The following is an 11,094-nucleotide window of genomic DNA, read 5'->3' as shown; positions in this document are numbered from 1 at the left end:
TCTTTATTATCTTAAAAAAAAAACATATAAGCCATATTTGACCGACCTTGGTTCCTTCATTGTAAAGATGGGTTGTAATATAGCTTTAATTCCTAGAGTGTCAATTCTTCCAGCAGCTCCTGCAGAAACAACCACAAAATAACCTCCACAATCTGATAAGTTTTTCCAAACAAGAATTTGAAATCTGAATGAGAAAATAAGTACAGTACAGCAGCAATAAACTATTCATTTTTTTCACTTTATTCCCTTTTTTTTTTCATTTTTCTTCGAAGAATGAATAATAATATTACACAGCATTGGTAAGAACACTGATCACAAATCATTTGAGCTATGAATTTCAATTTACAGTATGTACACAGAAATCAAAGGGGAGGAAATGAGGAAACTAGGTACCAGTCCCACCAGTGCTACCATCAATAACATATCACTTCTATCTGTCAGTAGCATTGTACTCATCGAAATCCAACAAGCCCAATTTTATTAATTAGGATAGACGCTCTAACACAACAACGACGATGACAACCAGTAGACTGTTCTCTGAGGCATTTGAAATCCATCAGTCGATTATTACAGAACACTATGACATGTGAAGAAATACTACCCTGCAAGACGAATTTGTGGCATTAAATTACAGATGACTGCTGTGAATAGGACTTCATAACTATAGACATAAGCAATATAAGTAAACCAAACATGAGAAATAAATGTCACAGTTCAAGATTTAGCCCAAAATCGAAGAAACATAACTATTTACATACAAATATGCAGTTCACATCCTGCTATTGAGCCCATCAGGAAAATAAAACACAACGAAACCATCAGTTTACTTAAAATACAATAAACAGATATAACTCCTGTTTCTTTCTTCCAATTGTGCAATCTTATATGAACCCATCACTTCAATGAACCACAACCACCAACAAGTGTCTCTTTGAAACATAAAGCCACTATTGGTGAAGTAAATTTTGTAAGGTGTGTTCCGAGTGCTTCTAGGACAAGTGGTTCTGGATATGTGACTAACAACAAATCATTTTAGTATTTGGTTTTATCCTCGTTGAAAGTACTTTCGAAATACTTTCCAATCAAACACTTGCACCAAAAGAACTCTACAAGTGCCTTTTTCACAAAACACTTTCAATGATTTTGATTACATCCAAACATACCTTTAATACTGTCACCACCATAAATGTTTTGTATGTGTTAAATTCAGAAATTTGTTAATTTAATTCATTAGTTAGTCTGCCAGAGCCATTTACCCTTGTGACAACAGAACAGCAGATTTTTCTTCCGCAAGCCAAGCCACTCTAGAAATAAGAATAAAATATTAACAAAATTTTCACCCAATTAAGTACCTTCCTCAGAGAAAGCAAATATGCCACCAAGCATGTCATCAGTGTCCCCATCTTCCTCACATTTCTCCCTGTAATGAGGACTACCACTACTGTCTATGTCGTCGGTTAAAGCTGGTGGGTCACGGCAGTTACTAAGACCCATCGCTTTACAATATTCTTCTTGAAAGAATGGTTCGTAATCAAATGAGTCACCCATTGGTCCCTCATCAAGAATATTCATACTCAAGTCAGAACGGTTGGAACTTGTATTCGAGCCCTCACTGGCCCCTCCACATTTGGATGACTGAACCGCTCTTAAAATAGTTCTATCGGTGGAGAGTGAGCAAATTGTTACCGTTGACGGGCTGTTAGTAAAATCACTGCCTTCAACTGGGGAAAGTCCAGTGCTAGATTGTTTAGAAGAAACCGAAGCCCATTCTTGGAAAGACTTCTCTTTCATAACTGGCGAGGACAAAACCGATCCATCCTTCTCTTCCATCTTAATGTCACCCACAGACTTGGCAATGGGTGCATAAGCCACATCTGAAAATCATAGTAGAAGGTTAGGGAAAAAGGAGACACTGGAATATAATGAATTGATAAACTTGAAAAAAAAACGAGTGTTTATAATAACCATCTGAATTTTCCTCCAAGCCAGGTGAATCCAACTTTATACCTGAAATGATATCACCTTCTGAATACTTCATTCCAGCGCAATGAGAACCTAAACTTGGGCTAGAGCTTTTTGCTCCAGCATGGCTCCTGCAAAAGAAACCAACAACTCCAATTTTCAGCCAACTAAGTGTCTTTATTAATATGGAATCACGTGGCATCAAGGTAAGCAATTCAGTACCAAGCAAGCGTCAAATACATATATCACAGATTTTACTCACATGAACCATTCTCTTAAGACATTGTGCAAGAAATTCACACATCAACAGCAAAAGGCTAACGAAATAAAAGAACAAATGGATTAAGACATTGGCAGTATTCGAGGAAAAATAAGCAACAATTGAATACACAAAGCATCAACATAAATCTTCTGCAGCATGCACAGACAGAGTACAAAGCTGTTGAAAGCCTAACACATTTTGCACAACCACCAGTAACAATTACATCATGCAAAAGGCATAAAAACTCTCATTTTTTAACTAGAAACAAAGATGTATATTACTCAAAAATACCACAGAACAACCTGAGAGAAAGGAGTAGAGGGAACCCCCTTCCCCAAAGAACTATCAAAGACAGACTCTTCCAATTGTTAATAGTTGTCAAAACGCTATAATTACAAAAGAATTTAGTGTGGTTTATACACCACCAAGAGACATTATGCTGCATCAAAAGCCAAAGGACTGAAAAAAAACACTTATCTTCAAATAACCAACTTTTCCTTTCTTTACAAAGGCTCCAAAGGAGGAAGCCATCGCCATAAGATCCTCCCTTTTCCCTCCAAAGACACTCATATCAAGCACTTCAAAAACCCACTAGTCGATCTTCTTAGAGAGACAAAAGTCCACCCCCAAACTCATTGAAAATAGAATACCACCCCTTGGCCATAAACAAGCATCAAGCTGCAGGAAAATGTGGTCAAACGACTTCTTGCAGGCAAAAGCAGCTGATTGAGGGCGAAACCACCCAATTTCAAAACTGTCTGTAGCTTTTCGTAGGTATTTAGGCTTCTATAAGCCAAAGGCCATAAAATGACTAAAACTTTTGAGGAATCTTGAACTTCCAAATTAAACCTGCTAGGGGATAGTTCACTCTCATTCTCCCATTGGTCATCTTCAGAAAGGAAGACTTATTCGTAAAGGAGCCTGATGGATCAATCCTCCATGTATGATGGTAATTCTATCTTGATCATGGGAAACACTTTAGCAATGAAAAGGAAATTCTTTGGGTAACCTTCATCAAGGCTTTCTCATGATCAATGTTTGAAAAAACTATTGGCTATTGAACCAGACGCTTCGAGGCTCTAACTATTAGCCTCAAGACCAAGGGCTTCTTCAGACAATAAGAAGCTTCATAGGAAACACTTATGCCTCTATGAAACCACACTAAGGCTTAAAGTCTATGTCTCGTGTAATTATTAGAAGAATAATATTAATTTGTCACGTTCTTTAAAAATATAAAGTTGAGTTGTAACAGTTTAAACTACTGCTACTTTTATACATAGGTTTTAAATATTGAAGACAAACATTTAAAGAACAAGCCACTCCTATTAACAATAGTAGTAAATTTTATACATGTATATATATAAGAATCTGACCATTCATTGAGAAAAATGAAAGAAAAACAAGGGCATGCAAAAAAACAAACCTACCACAAAAAAAAAAAATAATAAATAAATAAAATAGGAATCCAAAAACTAACAACAGAAACAAACTTCAATCCAATAAAATCAAGCAAAGATCATAATTACAAAAAGGACTAGGAATTGACGCCCACAAAGACGCATGAAATCTCACCGCCTCTCTACATCTCTAAAAATTCTATTATTCTCCTCAAGTCAAATACCCCACAAAATGACAAATAAACTAGCGTGCCACAAGACTTTGCCCTCATCTCAAAAAAGCAAACCCAAAAACACCTCCTCCACCAAAGCAAAGCAATCTCTATTCCAAGCCAAACATAGCTCGAATAAAGTCAATCATTGAGCCCAAAGAGACTGAACAAGCTAACAACCCCACAAGTGATGGAGATCCACAGCCTAGCACTTGCAAAAAATGGACAACTACAGGAATAACACCAAGGAGGAGGGTGTCTAAACGCAGTCCATAGTAGTGACACTAAAGATGTCATTTTAGAATTATTGTTCAACTAGCAATTGATTCTCTGCATTTATAAACAACAATTTTCAATATATTTGGATGGCATCTCACATTTCCTAGGGAGGTAAAGGATCTATTGGACATGACCTTAAGGTACCACCCTTTCAAGAATGCAAAAGCCCTATTATGGAAAAACCTCATCATGGCTTTCTTTTGGAATCTATCGAAAGAAAAAAATCAAAAAAATATTCGCAGAAAAAAACATAGAAAGAAGTTTTTGTTAGCACAATCACTAGAGAAACCCCTTGTAGAAGGATTACAACCTAGTTGCACATTTGAGAGGTCGGAAAAACTCTCCTTCCTATGCTCAATAAAATTTAAAAGAAGCCCTCCCCTCTTCCCTTCTACAACTATTAACTACAAACACAAAACACAGCTAATTGACTATCTAACATCAGATCAAATCCCACATGACTAAATAACCACCCGTAGCCACCTGCATCTACCTATAAGGCTATAACTATTTATGACGCTACTCATTAGTTCTTAATCCCATCTTACAAGTCCCATTCCTAACATATGTAAATCGGAATTGAGGTCTATCAGGTTATGTCTTGCCCAGTTTTTATTCCTTCCTTAGCTAGAGGTATGAATTATCCTAATACATTGGAAGAGAAGAGGTGAGACATAAAACAGAAAATCCTGCCAACTAATACGGGATATTAAATTAAAAGAATATGGCAACACAAATTTACAGCAATGAAATGAGACACGATTATCATCACCTGCCATGCCAATCAGACTGTACCCCACGAAAATGATCGAAAACTGGAAGCAAATCCTTCCGCTTAATTTCCACCTCATTAGTAAGTATTTTCTCTATCTCAATCTCCCCATTCATGTGATCTTTTATGCTACTTGGCTCATTAGACCCAGGAAAACTCATTGTATAGAAATGTACCTGCAATAGAGAGGAAAAAACACCGACTTAATAAATGCCTTAAAAAAAAAATCAGAAGGGCACTATGACCAATACCTTGGATTTCTGCCAGATAGGTATCCTCCCAGAGTTTATCTGCACCTCAGAATTGGATAGGTATAAGAGAGAACAGTCACGTGGCTTTTCTGACTCTTGGGCTTCAAGATGCTCATGTTTATAGGATGTATCCTCAACAGCTTCTGCAGTTCCTTTTCTCCTGAGAGTAATTGAAGATATGCATTCCTCTCTCTCTGGCCAAGCAGCTCTTCGGCAAACATCCCACCATTGAATAGGTTCAACTTTAACTCGCAATTCCTCATCTTTCATCTGCATTGAAGCATTTGGGCTTCTCAAAATAGTTTCACCACATTCTCCCCCCATTGGTGGAAGCAGTTTATGTTGAATCACATGGCCAGAAGGAGTAAACACCAATAGATGTTCCAAAGTATTCGAACTTAATTGAGGAGATTGCAGATTCTGAGGTGTGCAACGATGGAAAACAGCAGAAACAGCACCTGATGGAATGGAAACCTTTCCAGATGCCGAAACAGCTGACATACTGACAGTATTAAGCCAACCTGAATTACAATTCTTAATTCTGCTAACCACAGAAAGAGTGACAGTAGGAGGAGGAGAAGGAGAAAGGGATTGCTGGTTTGTGATAAAAGATGAAGTTGACCACCAAGGGACACATGAAGCTGGTAAAGGATTAGGCCCATCAACTAAAGAATTGTGCATTTGAAGAACAGTTTCACCTCCAAAAGGTGAAAGAGCAAAAATATGGCATGTTCCCCGGGAAGAGACAATAGCTATCCATTGACTATAGTGACTAAAACAAATATCTTGTATTACCTGGATTGAGAGCAATAAAAAGGACCACTTATAAGCACATAAAAGTTAATGAAAAGTTAATGAAAAGGCAAGAACGTACAGCTGATGTCATGCCACGATGAAGCTTGTACAGGTGCACATGAGAGGAACTCCAATCATAGCTGTGAGTACCAGATCCATTTTGTAGGCGGGATAGCATAATCCTAAAAATGTTAATATTGCTACCATGGGTTGAGGCAGTAACTAGAAGGGTCCCGCTTGGATCAAAACAAAGTGCAGAAATTGGACTTGAGTGAGCCTTAAATTGTGATACAACAGCTTTAGAGACAAAATCTTTCACAACAACCTGCAAAAAGAGCAACATTGAAAACCGGGGGCAAAGCTATTGGAATTTCCCATATTGAATAGTATAAATATGTCCTCATTCATATGATCAGACTCTAACTAGCAGTAGGAAGTATTAAGTAGTTCATACCTAAGCTCCCTAAAATGATAGGATAGAAGCCAAATCTTAGTAGCCAATACCCAAAAACTTCAGTGTCATTCACAGAACAAGATGCATAACATTGACAACCTTTAATCACAAACGTTAGTAGGTTGCTATGCAATATCCGTTTACTTTTTATATTTTACTGCTTTCAGAAATATCAAAAGAAGATATAACATGTTGATTAATATAAGTAACTATCGCAAAAATATATCAGACTATTTTTCAATGCACATGCAAAACTAACGGTATAAAAGTCAAAAGACTAACCATTCCATCAGCATCCGTTTCTGTTGATGCCAGCCGGCCAACTTTTCGACTTGAATTTGATGATAGTGGAGAATTGGAACCATCAGGTACAAACTCTTGATAGTATTTAGACAATGTTTTATAACCCTTGTCACCCAAATTAATTAGCCCAGCAGCCAAATGCTTGCTAGATTCCATGGCATATCGAGCCACCAAACTTCCACTGCTAGGTGATGTTGATGGGCTTACACCAGGAGGTGTAGGACTTTGTGGGCTTAAACGGCCAGTATTGGACTGCAAAGGATTGTTGGAAGCATAAGCTAACCATCTAGGACCCACAGCCATAGGTCCATAGCCAATATTAACCCCAGTTGGTCCTTGGCCACCCAATTGTGGAACTGGGTAAGTGAGAACACTAAATTTACTCTCAAGGGTGAGAGCATCAAAGCAATAAATCTGTAAACAAAAGGAGTAAATAATTAAAAAAAAAATTGAAATGTAAGCAATGAACCATCCTTCATAATCAGTTTAATATTCATAGGAAACACATTATTGGTTTAAACAGCAAAACTAGCAAAAGATAGTTTTGATTTCTTTTTTTTTTTTTTTTTAATCCATCAGAAAATAGTCTTGATTTTTTAAAAGTCCCCCAGAAAATGGTCTTCCTTAACTACAAGACCAGCAACCATCCATCCATTTGATTAGTTTGGGGAAAAAAAACACATCCATTGTTAAGGCAATTGTATGCGAAGTGTTTTATATGGTTAATTATGTATCAGAAAGAAAAAGGAAATAGAAATCTTTTTCTTAATTACAAATAATATTCATGAGCATAATATAAGCTTACTTGTGATGCAAGACCAACAGCCACAATTTTGGGGCTGCATCTAATCATGTACACAGTTGAGCGAAATCTCAGAACATGAACATAACTGCGAGATTTTAATGAGTAAAACCTAACAGCCGTAGGGGAGAGGGTAATGTTCTCTGAATGACCATTAGGATATCCATCTCTCACCAACCCATTTCTGCCACTTTGCATCAGACCTGAACTCTGGGTCTCATCACATGCGACAACCAAAAGAATTGGGTGTGATGCTCCAAAGCCTTCCTGACCAGCAGCTGACTCAGCCGGAAGAGGCTGCATCTGCAAGAATGTGGCTGGATCATCCCGTCTTGAAACCAGTTCGCTGACGTTGGGAGCATCTTCAACGTCAAGAACTTGAAAGCCATTTGTATAACCAACTAAAAGCACATGTTTGAAGAAGGATGGACTGAGCTCAAGTCTGTCGAATCCAGCCCATAATACCTGTTTGATCACAATTGAGAATTCTTACTAAACTGTGCATTGCATAACAATATGACATGCTAGAGAAAGTACTACAGAAAACAAATATATTCCACACAGAATAGGTCTGTTGCATTAAAGATGCATTGCATCACAGAAAAATCCACTTGTAAAATAATATTTGTCTAGTTCCAAATAGGAAAATTTCTGATCAAAATGCTGCTACAAATTTAAACATCCACATCAAAATGACATAATTAATGATAAAGAATCTAAATCAAGGTAGTATACATATGATAAAGCAAATTCAAAACAAAAGCAAAAATTTCTTTTAAAGACTTATATGATCCTAATGATATCCCAATAGGTTCTCAGGTTCACAAAATTCTTCATATAGTGTTGCTTCTTTTCTTTGTAGGTTCTTGTCCTACTTCTCCGTAGTTCATGTTTTAACTCTAACAAACATGGCTGCACTTCTGGTAGTAGACTAGTAATTTTTTTTTTTGTTTTTTACTTGAACAACTTGTAAGGTGGAGATTCAAACTTCTAATATTTTGGTCGAGGATATATATATATTAACAAATTAAGTCAAGCTCAAGTTGGTAATAGAGATTAGTAGTACACAGAGTATAGAGTACTAATCAGCGAGAAATCCTCTTAGTAAAACGAAATAGAATAAAATATGAAAAAGAAAACATATAATGCATAAGAAATGCTAAAATCCAAAGAACTTGGGCTTGCAGACCAGCAATATTGAAAGAATAAAGCTTTATCCAAAACACCAACCCTCGCATTGTCCTAAAAGTTGGTTTATTGTTCTCCAATCAAACAACCCTACATAAAACTAAAAACACACGCTTACAAATGGTTCTTTTCTTTTACTTGCCAACTTCTCGAAATATCCTAGCAAAATCAGTGCACACACNGGGGGGGGGGGGGGGGGGGGGGGGGGGGGGGGGGGGGGGGGGGGGGGGGGGGGGGGGGGGGGGGGGGGGGGGGGGGGGGGGGGGGGGGGGGGTTGAAAGCCCTTTATTTAGCAACAAACACAAGTATCTAATGTTTCTACAATTGAAGTTCAAAAAAATTGAAATTTCCGAAAGAATCTCCCAGACCATACAAAATGCAAAGGATCAAAAGAAGTAAAAGAAATCCTAAACTCACAGGATCCTTAGGTAAGATCACTCATTAAACCAGCGGTGGTCATGTAGATTTGACGGGGAAAAATGCTGAACTAAGTAATTAGTTCACATTCTCCTCAATTCTCATTTTCTTTCCAAGAGATGCCCTTAGGAGCCTCGAGATACCAAATCTGCAGTAGCTAAAGGCAACCAGAGACTTGATGAACAAATATTCCCAATGTTTAATCTCTCTTATCCTCCAGCATTCTAAACAACCAAAAATGACGGCACTAAAACACCCAAAATCATCGATACAGCCCTAAAGCCACCCCCAAAACATACAAATCTGCCAAACTCTCTCCCTATCCAATCGTCAACTCATCCAAACGCAAACTTGGGGAAAACGTAAAATCACTTCCCCAAGTAACGAAATCCACAACAAACAAAAACTAAAATAAAAAAGTAAAAGTAGACCTGATCCTTGTGATCGTGAGCATCGCCGGAGATGGAGGCAGCAACGGTAGCACTGGCTGAGCGGACACCGGAAGAAGCAGTTTTAATACAGGACGAAATAAATTTCAATGAATTCGGAAGAAAGCCGTTGGCGCTCTTGTTAGTGGTGCTACTGTTGTTGCTATTAACCTTAGCGTAGCTCTTCATAATCAAATCAGAAGCAAAAGAGAGAAGGCTGGATTACCCGGCCGTCACCGGAGAAATGAACCAGGAAGTAAGGCGGATGGCGATCGGGAATCAGCAAACGAAAAGGAAGGACATGGCAGCGGCGGTAGAGTTCGCCGGCGAGGAAAACAGTGTCGTTTCGTTGCGGTGGCTACGGTGGTGGTGTCGTTTTGGGGTGTAGTTTGACCTTCAGTTACAGACACGGTTCCTTTCTCTTTCTATTATAAATCTCAATTTTTCTTTTTCATTTTTCATTTTTCATTTTTTTTTTTTAATTTTTTTTTTTATTTTATGTCGCTGTGTTTCCGCCTCATGGTTCTGAGCTCTTCGTGCGCTGTGTTCTTGTTAGGATTACACTGTAAGGAAGATGGCGTGTAAAATTACCATTTCCCACCTAGTGGATCGAGGGTATTTTTGGAATTTTTCTTTTTTTTTTTTCCTAAATCTAGCCCATTTCAATTAATTATATTTTATTTTAATAATATTCAAATCTCTATCCATTTATAAAAACAAATAAAATTGAAAACCGAAATTCAAATCATAACCTTAGGTAAGAATCCACGTGTTTTTTAGTGTTGATCCATATTGGTCATAAAAACTTATTTAAACAAGTGATTAGGGACTTAGTTACGTAAATGTTAGTAGCATGACCTAAATATCTATAACTATGTTCACGTGAGTAGAATATGAACTTGGTAAGAGTTCATGTTTGTTATACGTATTTTATGATATGTTGCTCGTTAGCCTATTAAACTCTATGGAAAGTCGTAATCGACATCCTTAGTGTTAAGTTAGGGAAATTAATATTCCTAACCATCGAATTGTAGCCTATTTCAGACTATTAGAGCGTCTAGTACACAAGTCATACTTGACCGAGAGCAAATCTTACATACAACCCTAAAGTTCATAGTAAACATGAATACGGAAACCAAGTAAAGGTTAGTTAGAATACCATGAGATTTGCATAAAACCCCAAAGCTTCATTGGGAAACAAAAAACATACAATGAAACGATATTATCCCTAGTAACAAATTGAGAGGTAAACCCAGTAAAAAAAACTCGAGCTAAAATCTGAATAGGCGATCCGAGCCTATGAAACAAGTGAATGGTTGGACTTAGAACTCGATTCAAGCCGAAACCGAGCCGTTAATTAGTAAATTTAAATATATTGAAAACACAACCAATATATCTTGTTTAAATATAAAACATTTACCTACTTATTTATTTTGAAACATTTAAATAAGATTTACAATTAAATTTAAATATATATATTTTGAAAAATTAGTATTAAAATAGTTAAAAATTATTTTTGAATAAAACATAATTATAATATTAAATAATCATTAAAAAATATTTTTTAAAATT

General features: G+C 37.0%; 1 protein-coding gene across 1 annotated transcript; it reads right to left on the bottom strand.

Annotated features, from left to right (window-relative positions):
• Positions 1-213: 213 nt before the first annotated feature.
• On the bottom strand, positions 214-9,950 carry LOC111469434 (autophagy-related protein 18h-like). The gene is made up of 9 exons (XM_023114697.1): positions 9,526-9,950; positions 7,493-7,954; positions 6,667-7,101; positions 6,010-6,255; positions 5,136-5,930; positions 4,885-5,060; positions 2,008-2,093; positions 1,353-1,874; positions 214-602 (listed from the first exon to the last, which is right to left on the bottom strand). Exons 1-9 carry the CDS (start codon positions 9,709-9,711, stop codon positions 598-600), a joined length of 2,913 nt encoding a protein of 970 aa, XP_022970465.1. The 5' UTR covers positions 9,712-9,950; the 3' UTR covers positions 214-597.
• Positions 9,951-11,094: the final 1,144 nt, after the last annotated feature.

The sequence above is a fragment of the Cucurbita maxima genome, unplaced genomic scaffold (assembly GCF_002738345.1).
Source record: "Cucurbita maxima cultivar Rimu unplaced genomic scaffold, Cmax_1.0 Cma_Scf00002, whole genome shotgun sequence".
Classification (NCBI taxonomy): domain Eukaryota; kingdom Viridiplantae; phylum Streptophyta; class Magnoliopsida; order Cucurbitales; family Cucurbitaceae; genus Cucurbita; species Cucurbita maxima.
The sequence above is the reverse complement of the archived record's forward strand: the minus strand, read 5'-3'. Positions and strand labels throughout refer to the sequence as shown.